We start from the raw sequence: 18,131 nt of genomic DNA on the forward strand, positions 1-18,131 counted from the left end.
GTGCAGAGTTAAGACCCAGGATGGACCGCTTATCAAGAGTCGGGACTTAGGATGGACCGCTCGTCCAGAGTCGGGACCCAGAATGGACCGCTCGCCTGTGTATCGACTTGGGACATCTCTGCGCTGCTGATCCGCCTCCGCTTGGGATGGTTTCCTGTTGGCTCCACTATGGACGGGATTCTCGCTACTGTGTTGGATCCACTTTGGACTGGACTCTCACGGTCGTGTTGGATCCACTATGGATTGGAATTTCACAGTATCATGTTAGACCCGCTCGACATCCATTGCTTTCGGTCCCCTCTCCAAGGTTTTTATAGTCATCATGGTCGACGTCCCACTGGGTGTGAGTTTTTCCTTGCCCTTATGTGGGCTCTACCGAGGATGTCGTTGTGGTTTGTGCAGCCCTTCGAGACACTTGTGATTTAGGGCTATATAAATAAACATTGATTGATTGATTGATTGATACAACTACACGTTATACATTATACAACTACACACCACACATACAACAACACTTTCTACATCATACAACTACACACTACACATCATACAACTACACTATACAGCAGGGGTCACCAACCTTTTTGAAACCAAGAGCTACTTCTTGGGTACCGATTAATGCCAAGGGCTACCAGTTTGATACACACTTAAATAAACTGCCAGGAATAGCCAATTTGCTCAATTTACCTTTAATAAATAAATCTATACGTATAAAAAAAGGGTATTTCTGTCTGTCATTCCGTCGTACATTTTTTTTCCTTTAACGGAAGGTTCTTTGTAGAGAATAAATGATGAAAAAAACACTTAATTGAACGGTTTAAAAGAGGAGAAAACACTAAAAAAATTAAAATAACATTTTGAAAAATAGTTTATTTTCAATTTCAATTCTTTAAAATTTAAAATTCAACCGAAAAAAAAATGAATAGAAAAACTACCTAATTCGAATCTTTTTGAAAAAAATAAAAAAATAATTTATGGAACATCATTAGTAATTTTTCCTGATTAAAATGAATTTTAGAATTTTGATGACATGTTTAAAATAGGCTAAAATCCAATCTGCACTTTGTTAGAATATATCAATCAATCAATCAATCAATCAGTGTTTACTTATATAGCCCTAAATCACTAGTGTCTCAAAGGGCTGCACAAACCACTATGACATCCTCAGTAGGCCCACATAAGGGCAAGGAAAAACTCACACCCAGTGGGACATCGGTGACAATGATGAATATGAGAACCTTGGAGAGGAGGAAAGCAATGGATGTCGAACAAATTGGACCAAGCTATATTTCTAACAAAGACAAATCATTATTTCTTGTAGATTTTCCAGAACAAATTTTTTTTAAAGAAATTAAAAATACTTTGAAATAAGATTTAAATTTGATTCTACAGATTTTCTAGATTTGTCAGAATAATTGTTTCGAATTTTAATCATAAGTTTGAAGAAATATTTCACAAATATTCTTCGTCGAAAAAACAAGCTGAAATGAAGAATTAAATTAAAATGTATATATTATTATTTACAATAACTAAAAAAAAATACTTGAACATTGATTTAAATTGTCTGAAAAGAAGACGAAAGGAATTTAAAAGGTAAAAAGGTATATGTGTTTAAAAATCCTAAAATCATGTTTAAGGTTGTATTTTTTCTCTTAAAATTGTCTTTCTGAAAGTTATAAGAAGCAAAGTAAAAAAAATAAATGAATTTATTTAAACAAGGGAAGACCAAGTCTTTAAAATATTTTCTTGGATTTTCAAATTCTATTTGAGTTTTGTCCCTCTTAGAAATTAAAAATGTCGAGCAAAGCGAGATCAGCTTGCTAGTGAATAAATATAATTAAAAAAATAGAGGTAGCTCACTGGTAAGTGCTGCTATTTGAGCTATTTTTAGAACAGGCCAGCAGGCAACTCATCTGGTCCTTGCGGGCTACCTGGTGCCCGCGGGCACCACGTTGGTGACCCCTGCTAAACATCATACAACTACACACTACACATCATACAACACTACACACTATACATCATACAACTACACACTACACATCATACAACACTACACACTATACATCATACAACTACACACTACACATCATACAACTACACACTATTCATTGTACATCATACAACTAGACACTATACTTCATTTTATTCTTGACTTTTAGTGCAACTTGTAAAGTATACATTTTAAAGTGTGTGTGTGTGTGTGTGTGTGTGTAAGGGGCGGGGCCTCAGCTGCCATTCTAAGAGCGGGATGACTCCCCCCCCCCACCCCATTGTGCTTTGCCAGGTGGTTTGTGTGTGTGTGTTGACGCTCACTTCGGACGAGGAACCTCCAGCTGCTCTGACTACACTTCTTCATGCAGGTTAGAACCTCAACAGGCGGAACCCTACACACACATTACACCAGTACGACCTACACACAGGTGTGTTTTTACATCAGAACATAAACAAATTACTTGTTGCTTTGCTTAGCTTCTAAGTCGTTACATTCTCTATTGCAGGCGGAGTGGTCACTGCCAAGGTTCATGAACCAGGTAGGTTCTACTCATCACTCTTGACGGAGGAGGTTCTGCTGATCTTCTGTTACAGAGCTTGTAGTGGTAACGGCAGAGACCCTGATAAATACTACGTTGGTTCTTGTGTTTGCCAAAGAGGTTCTAATAATCATTGCATAAGATCTAATTATGACTGTACAAGTTCTAGCAATTACTTCAGAAGTCGTGGTAACCTATTGCTGTCGTACGTCCAGTGAACACTGCATAGGTTCTAGTGGTCACTTCAGAGGTTTCAGTACTGTCTGCAGAAATTGCAGAGGTTCTATTAATTACTGCGGACGTTTTAATGATACTACAGAGGTTCTAGTGATGATTTCAGGGGCTGTAGTGGTCATAGCAGAGGTTGCAGAAGTTCTAGTGAAAACTACAGAGGTTAATTAACTCGATAGGTTCTACTAACCACTCTTCACTCAGGAGGTTCCGCTGATCTTCTGCTATAGAGCTTGTAGTGGTAACGGCAGGGACCCTAATAATTACTACAGGGGTTTTATTGTTTGCTAAAGATGGTCTTTTGATCATCAGAAGTACTAATTACCTTGGATTCTGGTGATTACTTTGCAAGTTTTGGGGATCTATTGCTACAGTAGATCCAGTGATCTTGCATAGGTTCTAGTGGCCACTTCAGAGGTTTAAGTTGTTTCTATAGAGGTTGTTAGATTATTTCAAAACAACAAGGTTCTAGTGGTCACTGCAGAGGTTGCAGAGGTTCTATTATTACTGCGGACGTTTTAATGATGACTACAGAGGTTATTGTGATTATTTCAGAGGTTCTAGTAGTAGTTATTACCGCAGTTTCATTAACTATTTAGATTCTCCTAATCGCTCTTGACTAAGGACGTTCCGCTGATCTTCCGCTGAAGAGTTTGTAGCGGTAACAGCAGAAACCCTAATATTTACTACAGTAGTTCTTGTGTTTTCTAAATAGGTTCTACTAATCATTGCAGAAGTTCTAATTATGACTACAATGGTTCTAGTGATTACTTAAGACATTCTGGTGGTCTATTGCTATAACAGATCCAGTGATCACTGCATAGGTTCTAGTGGGTGCTATGAAAGGTTCAAGGGTTAGGTTGTTTTAATCTTTCCAGACAAAGAGGTTCTAGTGGTCACTGTAGAAGTTCTAATAATTACTACAGAAGTTTTAATGATGACTACAGAGGTTCTAGTGTTTACTTCAAAGGCTGTAGTGGTCATAGCAGTGGTTCTAGTGATCACTATAGAGGTTCGATCAACTCATAGGTTCTACTAATCGCTCTAGACTGAGGTTGTCGTTGTCTAGTTGGTTTTTTAGAGGTTGTTGTATTCCAGAGGAACTTGTGGTTATTGTAAAGGTTCTGCTGAGCCACTGCTATAAAGGTCGTAGTGGTAACGGTAGAGGTCCCAATAATTACAACAGTGGTCCTATGGTTTGCAAAACAAGTTCTAATAATCACTGCAGAAGTTCTAATTATGACTAGATACAGTAAGTTCTAGTGATTACTTCACAGGAGTTCTGGTGATCTATAGCATTAGAGGATCTGGTGATCACTGCACAGGTTCAAATGGGTACTTTTGGAGGTTCTGGTGGTCTTTCCAGAAGATCTAGTGGACACCGTAGATGTTCAACTTGCTTCTAGAAAGGTTGCTGTAGTCTCTCCAGGGGATCTTGTGATCATTGCAGAGGTTCTGCTGAGCTACTGCTATAGAGGTTGTTGTAACCTTTACAGTTTTTAGTGGTCACAGCAGATGTTTTAATGATTACTTCAAAAGTTCTAGTTGTGTTTATATAGGTTGTTGTTAACTTTCCAGAGGACCTGGTTGATCGTTCTGCTTATCTACTGCTATAGAGGTTGGAGTGGTAATGGTAGAGTTCCTCATAATAAATAACCAAAGTGGTTCTAATGTTTTCTTAAGAGCATCTAATAATCACTGCAAATGTTCTACTAGTGACTACTAAGGTTCTAATCATTACTTCATAAGTCTGGTGATCTATTGCTATAGTAGATCCAGTGAATATTGCATAGGTTCTTGTGAGTGCTATTAGATATTTTAGGGGTCACAGCAAATTATTACTTTCGAGGTTTTAGTTTTTTCTAGAGATTCTAGTGGTCACTCAAAGGTTTTATTAATTGCTGTATACGTTTTATTGATAACTACAGAGGTTCTAGTGATTAGTTCAGAGGTTGTAGTGCTCATATCAAAGGTTGGAGGGGTTCTAGTGATCTTTCCGGAGGTTCTAGTGATTACTGCAGATGCTCTGCTTGTTTTATAGAGGTTCTAGAGGATCTTGTGGTAATCACATAGGCTCTGTTGATCCACTGCCACAGAAGTTGTAGTGGTAACGGTAGAGGTCCTAATAATAAACATAGTGGTTCTAATGTTTGCTGAAGAGGTTGCAATAATCACTGTAGAGATTTTTCTGATGACTACATATGTTCTAGTAATTACTTCAGGGCTTCAGGTTATCTATAGAAATAAAAGTTCTAGTGGTCAATGTTTTTGTTTTAACGATCACTTCAGAGGTCATAATTGTTTCTTTAGTTTTCTTTCTAGAGGTTCTAGTGGTCACTGCGGAAGTTCTGATGATTTGATGTAGAGGTTCTAATGTTTACTAGAGAGGTTTAAGTGGTCACTACGGAAGTTCTGATGATTTGATGTAGAGGTTCTAATGTCTACTAGAGATATTCTAGTGGTCACTGCGAAAGTTCTGATGATTTGATGAAGAGGTTCTAGTGGTCTCAGCGGAAGTTCTGCTGATGTGGTATAGAAGTTCTAATGTTTAGTAAAGAGGTTCTAGTGGCCACTGATGATTTGATGTAGAGGTTCTAATGTTTACTAGAGAGGTTTTAGTGGTCACTGTGGAAGTTCTGCAGTATTGATGGAGAGGTTCTAATGTCCACTAGAGAGATTTTAGTGGTCACTGCAAAAGTTCTGATGATTTGATGAAGAGGTTCTAGTGGTCACAGCGGAAGTTCTGCTGATGTGGTATAGAATTTCTAATGTTTACTAGAGGATTTTAGTAGTCACTGCAGAAGTTCTGATGATTTGATGAAGAGGATCTAATGTTTACTAGAGAGGTTGTAGTGGTCACTGCGGAAGTTCTGCTGATTTGTTGAAGAGGTTCTAGTGGTCACAGTGGAGGTTCTGCTGATTTGATATAGAGGTTTTAATGTTTAGTAGAGAGGTTCTAGTGGCCACTGATGATTTGATGTAGAGGTTCTAATGTTTACTAGAGAGGTGTTAGTGGTCACTGTTGATTAAATGTAGAGGTTCTAATGTTTATTACAGAGGTTCTAGTAGTCACTGTGGAAGTTCTGATGGTTTGATGTAGAGGTTCTAATGTTTACTAGAGAGGTTGTAGTGGTCACTAATGATTTGATGTCGAGGTTATGTTTAGTAGAGAGATTCTAGTGGTCACTGATCATTTGATGTTGAGGTTCTAATGTCTACTAGAGAGGTTCTAGTGGTCACTGATGATTTAATGTAGAGGTTCTAGTGGTCACTGTGGAAGTTCTGATGGTTTGATGTAGAGGTTCTAATGTTTACTAGAGAGGTTCTAGTGGTCACTAATGATTTGATGTTGAGGTTCTAATGTTTAGTAGAGAGGTTCTAGTTGTCACTGATGATTTGATGTAGAGGTTCTAATGTTTACTAGAGAGGTTGAAGTGGTCACTGTGGAAGTTCTGCTGATTTGATGAAGAGGTTCTAATGTTTACTAGAGAGGTTTTAGTGGTCACTGTGGAAGTTCTGCGGTATTGATGGAGAGGTTCTAATGTCTACTAGAGAGATTCTAGTGGTCACTGCGAAAGTTCTGATGATTTGATGAAGAGGTTCTAGTGGTCACAGCGGACGTTCTGCTGATGTGGTATAGAATTTCTAATGTTTACTAGAGGGTTTTAGTGGTCACTGCAGAAGTTCTGATGATTTGATGAAGAGGTTCTAATGTTTACTAGAGAGGTTGTAATGGTCACTGCGGAAGTTCTGCTGATTTGTTGGAGAGGTTCTAGTGGTCACAGTGGAAGTTCTGCTGATTTGATATAAAGGTTCTAATGTTTAGTGGAGAGGTTCTAGTGGCCACTGATGATTTGATGTAGAGGTTCTAATGTTTACTAGAGAGGTGTTAGTGGTCACTGCGGAAGTTCTGCTGATTTGTTGGAGAGGTTCTAGTGGTCACAGTGGAAGTTCTGCTGATTTGATATAAAGGTTCTAATGTTTAGTGGAGAGGTTCTAGTGGCCACTGATGATTTGATGTCGAGGTTCTAATGTTTACTAGAGAGGTGTTAGTGGTCACTGTGGAAGTTCTGCGGTATTGATGGAGAGGTTCTAATGGCTACTAGAGAGGTTCTGGTGGTCACTGATGATTTAATGTAGAGGTTCTAATGTTTATTACAGAGGTTCTAGTTGTCACTGTGGAAGTTCTGATGGTTTGATGTAGAGGTTCTAATGTTTACCAGAAAGGTTCTAGTGGTCACTAATGATTTGATGTCGAGGTTCTAATGTTTAGTAGAGAGGTTCTAGTGGTCACTGATCATTTGATGTTGAGGTTCTAATGTCTACTAGAGAGGTTTTAGTGGTCACTGATGATTTGATGTAGAGGTTGTAATTTCTACTAGAGAGGTTCTAGTTGTCACTGATGATTTGATGTAGAGGTTCTAATGTTTAGTAGAGGTTCAAGTGGTCACTGTGGAAGTTCTGATGATTTGATGAAGAGGTTTTAATGTTTACTAGAGAGGTTCTAGTGGTCACTGATGATTTGATGTGGAGGTTCTTATGTTTTCTAGAGAGGTTCTAGTGGTCACTGTGGAAGGTTCTATTTGTCCCTGAAGCTCACGTCCTGTGTCGCAGGTCAACATGTTGTGGTCTCTCCTGCTGCTGCTCCTGCTGCCAAGTCAAGGTAAAATTTCTTCCTGCTTTGATTTTCCTTCATCAATCATTTTTCTCCACACGCCATTTTTGGTCCCTAGCTTTGGAAGGCGTGTCCTCAGGAGACGAGTGCGGCTGCGACACGTCCAACAGTCGCTGTGACGACTCAGGAGTGTGCAGGCGAGTCATCCGATGGGCCGCGCGCAGCGCCCCGCCTCTTCCTGTGAGCTGACTCCGCCCCTCTTCCCGTGTGTAGGTGCGACCCCGGCTGGGACGGCGAGCGCTGCCAACGCTGCGTGCCGACGCCGGGCTGCGTCCACGGAAGCTGTCGGCGACCTTGGCAGTGCGAGTGCCTGCCTGGATGGGCGGGGCGCTTCTGTGACAAAGGTGGGTCCCTCATTTGCATATTTACATTCCGGCGCCAACACCTGCGATGTCTTCTCTCCAGACCTGGACGTGTGCTCGCAGCAGCCATGTCACAACGGCGCCTCGTGCGTGATGGACGACAGCGGCGAGTACACCTGCGCCTGTCTGCCTGACTTCTACGGTGCAAACTGTCAGCTGAAGGCGGGGCCGTGCCTGCAGAACAAGTAACCTCGCCTGGTCATGTGACTGGCGGCCATGTCTCATGTCCTCTTTTCCACGTTGCAGGTCGGCATGTCAAAATGGCGGCCAGTGCGAAGACGACGGCGGCTTCGCGGCACAGCTGACATGTCGCTGCCTGGCAGGCTTTGCCGGCCCGCGCTGCGAAGTCAACGTGGACGACTGCGCCTTGGCGCCTTGTGCCAACGGCGCCACCTGCTTGGACGCCGTCAACCGCTTCCTGTGCGTCTGCCCCGTCGGTTTCACGGGACGATTCTGCACCGTCAACTTGGACGACTGCGTCAGTCGGCCGTGCTTGAACGCCGGCCGCTGCCTTGACCTCGCCGGAAGCTTCCGCTGTGTTTGCGGGCTGGGCTTCGCCGGCGTCACCTGCGAGGTGCCGCTGAGGGTCGGCGGCGGGCGTGAGTGGCGAGGACGCCAGCAGACCAGCGGCGGGAGCGCCAACAGCACGGACGCCATCGATGTAATCTTCAGGGTCACATTCAGCGAGCCCAGTATCGGCCTGTCGAGGGCGGAGCTTATTTCAGTGTTTGTGTTGGCGGGGCTGACGTTGTGCGCCGTCACGCTGACTGCCGCCGTCGTACTGCGGGGTCATTGCACAGCTCGTGGCCACGCCCCCTGGGAGCGGCGGCGAGCGCAACAGATCCATGACGACTGTCACATAAACTTCCTGCACGCAGCTGAGAGGAAGTTGAACACTGACCCCGCCCCCTCGGAGCCTTTATATGCCGATGAACGCTGATGTCACCCGTCATCTGGTCGAACTTTTCAAAATAAGAGCGTGAGCTGCGTCAAACACCCCGAAACCATTTCCAGCTTCCCCGCACTGACTCGTCCAACGTGGCAACATTCCGCACTCGTTTAATCCGTGGGTCAAAGGTCAGCGATTGTCGACGCGAACAATATTTTTGAGCACAACTGGAAATATTTGTGTGACAATAAAATCAGGCACTTCCTGTTTTATTCATGGGGGACATAGCAACATACCGTGCGATTGGCTGATTTCACAAACAGGAAGTGTGTGTGTTGTGGAGGCGGGGTCACATGTCAGTCTCAGCCAATAAGCTGTCATTTAGCGAGGTGAGCATGACCGACTGGGGGTCGGAGTCTGTGGGGTCGAGATGACAGGTTAAAGGTTAAAAGAGGACCGGGTCTAGAATGAGGTCAGACTTACCAGAGGGGGTCTGTTTCTTGTCCCTCATTGGAAGAGGCTTGGAGCTGAAGGCGGGGTCTAATCCAAGGGGAGGGCCCCGTCGGTCATCCTCCTCCTCGCCTTCAGTCAGCAGGTCCGCGATCATTCGCTGCAGCGCGGGACTGACCTGGTTCTCGCTCAGAACCAGAAGCCGCAAGCTGGTCGGGAAGTTCTCCACCATGTCCAGGAACACCTGGACACATAGCCCCGCACCTTTCTTTCAAAACGAACTCTCGGAAGGGGGTGGGGATGGGGGGCGTCACATCCTGCTCCACCTGTGCCGACTGGTTGGTGAGTCCGGTTCCCTCCAGGTCCAGAACCTCCAGAGTTCTACTGGACGCCACCGCCACCGCCAGCATGCCGGCAATCTGATCACCTGGGGACGACAGCAAGTGAATGCAAGGCCTACCTGGTCAACAGCCATACAGGTCACACTGAGGGTGGCCGTATAAACAAGAATGACAAACACATTTCGGGAGAACACAACAGAACAAATACCCAGAACCCCTTGCAGCACTAACTCTTCCGGGACGCTACTATATACACCCCCGCAACCCACCTCCCAAATTCGGAGGTCTCAAGGTTGGCAAGTATGGCATTGGGACCAGGATGAAGCGGGGCTCACCGAGTTCGTTGTAGTCCAGGTTGAGGACTCGGAGTTGGGAACTATGAGCCACGGCGATGGCGAGACCGGACCACCCTTTGAAGCTGACGTCCGGGTTAGCGCTTAGCGTTAGCTCCTTCAGCCCTGCGTAAAACACGCACATGGTAACGTAAATTCGAGTAGGCAAAAAAGAACTAAAATAAATAGAAAATATAGAATTTTTATTTAATAAAGCAATCTTCGAAGGCTGTCCCATGCAACACATTTTTGGAAAACGGGAGGACTTTTTTGACCGCCCGTTGCCGTGGGATGCCATAATCAAACTAATCTACAAAACTACTATCCATGTGCCATAAAATAACATCTTATGTCTGAGACCCCTGCTTTAGAAAGATATATTGTTGAAAACGATAATGATGCCAAAAAAAAAAAAGGGTGGTAAGTCCTTCCATTTTCTACCGCTTATTCCCTTTCGGGGTCGCGGGGGGCGCTGGCGCCTATCTCAGCTACAATCGGGCGGAAGGCGGGGTACACCCTGGACAAGTCGCCACCTCATCGCAGGGCCAACACAGAAAGACAGACAACATTCACACTCACATTCACACACTAGGGCCAATTTAGTGTTGCCAATCAACCTATCCCCAGGTGCATGTCTTTGGAAGTGGGAGGAAGCCGGAGTACCCGGAGGGAACCCACGCATTCACGGGGAGAACATGCAAACTCCACACAGAAAGATCCCGAGCCTGGATTTGAACCCAGGACTGCAGGACCTTCGTATTGTGAGGCAGATGCATTAACCCCTCTGCCACCGTGAAGCCCGCTGTTGATCTAATATACTGTGGTAAGTCCTCAAAGGCTTATTTTGAAAATGTAATGATGTTTATAGATATGCAACAACAACAACATATATGCTATCTGTTGTCGTGTTCCCTATTTTGAGTGCACAAAAATGAAGGTGTGTGTTACTGAGTCCAACCTGGACATAATCGAGACCATTGGTTCTCAACCTTTTTTCAGTGATGTACCCCCTGTGAACATTTTTTTAAATTCAAGTAGCCCCTAATCCAGGGGTGCCCACACCTTTTCTGCAGGCGAGCTACTTTTCAATTGACCAAACTGAGGGGATCTACCTCATTCATATATATCATTTATATTTATTTATATATGAAATAGACATTTTTGTTGACAAGTTAAATGTTTTTAATGATAATACATATAGATGTCAATCTTTCATGAAGACCATAATATAAATTGGTGTATTACCTGATTCTGATGACTTGCATTGATTGGAATCAGACAGTAGTGATAATAACGCCCACATTTTTTAATGGAGGAGGAAAAAAAGTCCTCCTTTCTGTACAATACCACATGAAAGTGATTGGTTTTTGCCATCTTATTTATCCAGCTTCCATACACTTTACAAGAAAAACATTGGCGGCAAATTCCGTAGCTTGTTCGCTTGTGCACGCCAGCTTTCCGAGACTTTTATTTTGTTAGCGCAGGCAGCATGAAGCAGCGCTTTAATTGTGAAGATATGTGCAGTCGGCCTTTAAAGTTTTTACGGAAGGTATGGCGCGACAGTCTGTTAAAATAAAAAGTGTTTCTCGCCGTCCTGTCGGTCATTTTTTCTTAATAATGACCTCGCAGCAGCCAGCGTCATCTCACAAGACCCTCGGGTGCCATGAATGTCAATCAAGTGACGTCTTGGTGAAGATTGATGATCACTAATTTTTAGGTCTATTTTTTTAAAAACCTGGCTTTTCGACTGACACACCTTCCGCGGTCGACCGGTAGCTCGCGGTCGACGTGATGGGCACCCCTGCCCTAGTCAGAGCAAAGCATTTTTGGTTGAAAAAAGAGATAAAGAAGTAAAATACAGCACTATGTAATCAGTTTCTGATTTATTAAATTGTATAACAGTGCAAAAATATTGTTCATTTGTAGTGGTCTTTCTTGAAATATTTGGAAAAAAAAAACCTGTAAAAATAACTAAAAACTTGTTGAAAATAGAGATCCATCTGGATTCATTAACCTAATTCTAAACATTTCTTCACAAAAAAATAAATCTTGAACACCAAGGTTTATGGAACATGTCCACAAAAAATCGAACTGTCAAAACTGTTTTTTTTCACAGTTTATGAACTTATATTCATATTTCTCTAGTGACTCAAAGCACTTTTACATAGTGAAACCCAATATCTAAGTTACATTTAAACTAGTGTGGGTGGCACTGCGGGAACAGGTGGATAAAGTGTCTTGCCCAAGGACACAACGGCAGTGACTAGGATGGCGGAAGCGGGAATCGAACCTGGAAACCTAAAGTTGCTTGCACGGCCACTCTACCAACCGGGCTATGCCGCCCCGTACGGTACCCCTTGGCATACCTTCAAGTATACCTCATTTGAGAACCACTGGTCTGGACTATACACAAATGCTTATTTTGAAGATGTAATTTTGTTTATATTTCACATGCAATCAAAAAACAACAACACTTTGCTCAGCCTGGTGGTCACGTGACCTGCCAGGCGGTCACCTGACTTGGCGCCGTCGGGCGGCAGCATCCCGCAGACGAGCCGCAGCGCCGCGTCCCCCAGCTTGCAGTCTCCGAGGTCCAGACTGACCAGGGCCGGGTGGGCGGAAAGGGCGGGGCTTAGCGTCAACAGGCCGCTGTCTGACAGCGGGTTGCCGTGGAGACTGGAAAGAGCAAGGAGGGGCGGGTTTTACCCACGCGTCACGAGTGTGCTGTATAGTTGCAGCCACAGGTGTGTACTCACAGCAAGGTGTGCAGGGAGCGGTTGGCGCCGAGGGCGTGGGCCAGACGCAGCGTCCTGTCGACCCCGCCCACCACGCCGAGGCTGAGGTTGAGCTGAGCCAGAGAGTGCGACGCCGCCAGGCTGGCGCACACGCGGCCGAAGTCGGCGTCGCTGAGGCGGCAGCCGCGCGCGCACAGCAGGCGGACGCGCTCGCACGCCGCGCTCTCGCACACGAGTGAGACCTCGGCCGCGGAGAGACGCTCGCCGCTCGGCGGGAGGGAGGCCGCGACGCCGACGTGTGGCGTCACGCGTGACATGCTCGACGTCTGTCTTACCTGAAAGGCGACGTCATCGTGTCGGCAGCTCGCCGTCCTCAAGCGCTGCCTTTGTGGAGGTTGAGCGTTGCTAAGCGACCCAAAGAGCACACAGCGAAGAGGTCTCACTCTGAGTCTTTTCTACGTCTAGAAACACCAGCATACTTGCCAACCTTGAGACCTCCGATTTCGGGAGGTGGGGGCGTGGTTAAGAGGGGAGGAGTATATTTACAGCTATCCATCCATCCATTTAACTACCGCTTATTCCCTTTGGGGTCGTGAGGGGCGCTGGTGCCTATCTCTGCTACAATCGGGCGGAAGGCGGGTTACACCCTGGACACATCGCCATCTCGTTGCAGTATGTGTAGAAATCTTTATTTATAATTGAATCACTTGTTTATTTTTCAATAAGATTTTAGTTATTTTTATATGTTTTTTTTCCAAATAGTTCAAGAAAAAACACTATAAATAGTTCGAGATGCTACCTCAGTAGAAGCATTTAAGTCTCAACGTAAAACTCATTTGTATACTCTAGCTCAAGGGTAGGGAACCTATGGCTCTAGAGCCAGATGTGGCTCTTTTAATGACTGCATCTGGCTCTCAGATAAATCTTAGCTGACATTGCTTAACACGATAAGTCAGTGTTTTTCAACCTATTCGGAGCCCAGGCACATTTTTTTCATTGAAAAAATTCTGAGGCACACCTCCAGCAGAAAATTTAAAAAAATTAAACTCAGTAGCCAATACCGACAATAAAAAATCATTCTCGCAATTGTTTGATATGAATTCAAACCATAACCAACCATGCAACAATATAGCTCTTGTCTCAATGTCGGTGTACTGTCACAACCTATCAGATCATGCTGTAAATTATTTAGTTTTTTGGTGTTTTCCTGTGTCTTGCGCTCCTATTTTGGTGGCCTTTCCTCTTTTGTTGGTATTTTCCTGTAGCAGTTTCATGTATTCCTTGAATGCTAATCCCCGCACCTGCCTTGTTTTCGCAATCAAGACTAAGTTGTGCGGACGCACTGCTTCTTTGTGGGGACATTGTTGATTGTCATGTCATGTACGCATTTACTTGGTGGACGCCGTCTGCTCCATACGCTGTAAGTCTTTGCTGTCGTCCAGCATTCTGTTTTTGTTTACTTTGCAGTCAGTTCAGTTTTAGATTCGTTTTGCTTCAATGCCTTTTTTTAGCGGCACTCGCCTTTTGTTTATTTTTGGTTTAAGTGTTGGACACCTTTTTACCTACACGCTGCCTCCCGCATATTGGGATCACGACATACCTTGTTCTGACATCTACAAAGAAATTGGCTACCTGCTGCCACCTACTGATATGGAAGAGTATTACACGGTTTCTCTGCCGAGCTCTAGACAGCACAGACACTCAACAAAGACACTTTTGCAGATTATAATTACTGGTTTGAAAAACATATTTCAACCCAATTAGGTGAAATTACATAATCTTCCACGGCACACCTGAATGTATCTCATGGCACACTAGTGTACCATGGCACAGCGGTTGAAAAACACAGCGATAAGTAATGAATAATTCCGCTGGTATCAGTGTGAAAAATAACGTTCAAAATATAAAACATTCTCATACGTTTTAATCCATCCATCCATTTTCTACCCCACTTGTTCAAGAAGTCGCATTAATGGTAAAAACTATTTTATTAATTATTGGTTAATTTCAGAAAAACGTTATTAAAAAGAAGGAGATACTTATAATACTTTGAAAATGTTTGGTCTTACTTAAAAATGAACGCATTTAGTTGTATTCAGTGATAAAAAATATTATATGGCTCTCACGGAAATACAAAGTAAAATATTTGCCTTTCATGGCTCTCTCAGCCAAAAAGGTTCCCGACCCCTGATCTAGCCTTTAAATAGACTCCCTTTTTAGACCAGTTGATCTGCCGTTTCTTTTCTTTTTCTCCTCTGTCCCACTGGAGAGGGTCCGGTCCGGTGGCCATGGATGAAGTACTGGCTGTCCAGAGTCGGGACCCAGGATGGACCGCTTGTCCAGAGTCGGGACCCAGGATGGACCGCTCGCCTGTGTGTCGGCTGGGACATCTCTGCCCTGCTGATCGGCCTCTGCTTGGGATGGTTCCCTGCTGGCTCCACTGTGGATGAGACTCTCTCTGCTGTGTTGGATCCACTTTGGACTGGACTCTCACGGTTGTGTTGGATCCACTATGGATTGAACTTTCACAGTATCATGTTAGACCTGCCCGACATCCATTGCTTTCGGTTGCCCACATATAATAAATGATAAATGGGTTGTACTTGTATAGCGCTTTTCTACCTTCAAGGTACTCAAAGCGCTTTGACACTACTTCCACATTTACCCATTCACACACACATTCACACACTGATGGAGGGAGCTGCCATGCAAGGCGCCAACCAGCACCCATCAGGAGCAAGGGTGAAGTGTCTTGCTCAGGACACAACGGACGTGACGAGGTTGGTTCTAGGTGGGATTTGAACCAGTGACCCTCGGATTGCGCACGGCCACTCTCCCACTGCGCCACGCCGTCCCCATATGCAGTCCTCTCCAAGGTTTCTCATAGTCATCATTGTCACTGACGTCCCACTGGGTGTGAGTCCCACTGGGTGTGAGTTTTCCTTGCCCTTATGTGGGCTTTACCGAGGATGTCGTGGTTTGTGCAGCCCTTTGAGACACTAGTGATTTAGGGCTATATAAATAATCATTGATTGATTGATTGACAAATTAGCAATATTTTGCACTGTTATACAATTTAATAAATTAGAAACTGATGACATAGTGCTGTATTTTACTTCTTTATCTTCTTTTTTTTCACCCCATAATGCTTTGCTCTGATTAAGCGGTACTTAAATTAAAAAAAATGGTAGTACGGTCCTGTTTAAGAGTGTCACAACATTGCTGTTTACGGCAGACGAACTGCTTTACGGTAGACGAAAACGTGACTGCTGTTGTTGTGTGCTGTTGCCGCGCTGGGAGGACGTTGATGAGACTGCCTAACAATAAACCCACATAAGAAACCAAGAACTCGCCCTCGATCATTCTACAGTTATAACGTCATTGGGCAGGCACTCCGTTTATATTGTGGGAAAGCGGCCGTGAAAACAGGCTGTTGACACGTCACTCGGGTCCGCATGGAGCTGGAGGGGGCGTGGCCTCCAGCTCCACCTGAATGTCGGGAGAAAATTTGTCCCGGGAGGTTTTTGGGAGAGGCGCTGAATTTCGGGAGTCTCTCGGAAAATCCGGGAGGGTTGGCAAGTATGAACACCAGACTCACCATGCCGTCAAAGACAAAATGTACTTCAAACTAACACATGAACTCCATCAAGACTATAACATAAGCAGATATATATCAACATTTATCAAAAAGTAAATTTATAACTCCCATAACTCTTCAAAAGCGTGGAAATGCACACATTAATGTTGGTTTTGACCAGAAAGTTACCTTAAATGTCATGTTTTTAACGTTTCAAATGGGTACAATAATAACCTAATAAGAATAATCTAATTATTGAATGGGTTCGGTATGACGTGAGTCATCCTCCCGAATAGACAATCTTTACAGTTGCTGCGTCACTAGAAGAAGAAGAAGAAGAAGAAGAAGAAGAAGAAAGTCACACTGGGCAGCAAGAGTCCAGAAAAATAAGGCAACTTACAGCCTTATTCCAAAATGAAATAAATTATGTTTATCGTCAAAATTCTACACACAGTACCCCATAATGACACTTCATGATTCGATTACGATTCAGATGCTACGATTCGATTAAAAATTGATTATTGATTAATCGTTAATTTATGTATATTGATGTGAAGTGAATTATATTTATATAGCGCCTTTCTCTAGTGATTCAAAGCGCTCTTACTTAGTGAAACCCAAAATCTAAGTTACGGCATAGCTCAGTTGGTAGAGCTATATATATATATATATATATATACACACACACACACACACAGTGGGGCAAAAAAGTATTTAGTCAGCCACCGATTGTGCAAGTTCTCCCACTTAAAATGATGACAGAGGTCTGTAATTTTCATCATAGGTACACTTCAACTGTGAGAGACAGAATGTGGAAAGAAATGCAGGAATTCAAATTGTAGGAATTTTAAAGAATTTATTTGTAAATTATGGTGGAAAATAAGTATTTGGTCCACCATTCAAAGCTCTCACTGATGGAAGGAGGTTTTGGCTCAAAATCTCACGATACATGGCCCCATTCATTCTTTCCTTAACACGGATCAATCGTCCTGTCCCCTTAGCAGAAAAACAGCCCCAAAGCATGATGTTTCCACCCCCAAGCTTCCCAGTAGGTATGGTGTTCTTGGGTTGCAACTCAATATTTTTCATCCTCCAAACACGACGAATTGAGTTTATACCTAAATGGATACATGGATTATACAGCAGTGGATTGGGAGAATGTATTGTGGTCAGATGAAACCAAAAAAAAACTTTTTGGTATAAACTTTGAATGGTTGACCAAATACTTATTTTCCACCATCATTTACAAATAAATTCCTACAATGTGAATTCCTGGATTTTTTTTTTCACATTCTGTCTCTCAAAGTTGAAGTGTACCTATGATGAAAATTACAGACCTCTGTCATCATTTTAAGTGGGAGAACTTGCAAAATCGGTTGGTGACTAAATACTTTTTTGCCCCCCAGTGTGTGTGTGTGTGTTGTGTGTGTGTATATATATATATATATATATATATATATATATATATATATATATACATATATATATATATATATATATATACATATATATATATATATATATACATATATATATATATATATATATATATATACATATATACATGCCATGTACGCATTTACTTGGTGGACGCCGTCTGCTCCATACGCTGTAAGTCTTTGCTGTCGTCCAGCATTCTGTTTTTGTTTACTTTGCAGCCAGTTCAGTTTTAGATTCGTTTTGCTTCAATGCCTTTTTTTAGCGGCACTCGCCTTTTGTTTATTTTTGGTTTAAGTGTTGGACACCTTTTTACCTACACGCTGCCTCCCGCATATTGGGATCACGACATACCTTGTTCTGACATCTACAAAGAAATTGGCTACCTGCTGCCACCTACTGATATGGAAGAGTATTACACGGTTTCTCTGCCGAGCTCTAGACAGCACAGACACTCAACAAAGACACTTTTGCAGATTATAATTACTGGTTTGAAAAACATATTTCAACCCAATTAGGTGAAATTACATAATCTTCCACGGCACACCTGAATGTATCTCATGGCACACTA

The 18,131-nt window shown here is 43.2% G+C and overlaps 2 protein-coding genes across 2 annotated transcripts; one reads left to right on the forward strand and one right to left on the reverse strand.

The window, feature by feature from the left end:
* Nucleotides 1-7,651: 7,651 nt before the first annotated feature.
* Nucleotides 7,652-9,168, forward strand: dlk2 (delta-like 2 homolog (Drosophila); the record flags this gene model as incomplete). Its single annotated transcript, XM_061911423.1, has 3 exons — nt 7,652-7,781; nt 7,843-7,984; nt 8,046-9,168. Coding segments are annotated over 3 exons (966 nt in total), but the record flags the coding sequence as incomplete, so codon positions are not given.
* lrrc73 (leucine rich repeat containing 73) lies at nt 8,942-15,957 on the reverse strand. Its single transcript, XM_061911421.1, has 6 exons — nt 12,568-15,957; nt 12,327-12,487; nt 9,815-9,937; nt 9,465-9,565; nt 9,172-9,382; nt 8,942-9,105 (listed from the first exon to the last, which is right to left on the reverse strand). Exons 1-6 carry the CDS (start codon nt 12,861-12,863, stop codon nt 9,038-9,040), a joined length of 960 nt encoding a protein of 319 aa, XP_061767405.1. The 5' UTR covers nt 12,864-15,957; the 3' UTR covers nt 8,942-9,037.
* Between the last annotated feature and the right edge of the window lie 2,174 nt (nt 15,958-18,131).

Source organism: Nerophis ophidion, linkage group LG09 (assembly GCF_033978795.1).
Source record: "Nerophis ophidion isolate RoL-2023_Sa linkage group LG09, RoL_Noph_v1.0, whole genome shotgun sequence".
Lineage (NCBI taxonomy): Eukaryota > Metazoa > Chordata > Actinopteri > Syngnathiformes > Syngnathidae > Nerophis > Nerophis ophidion.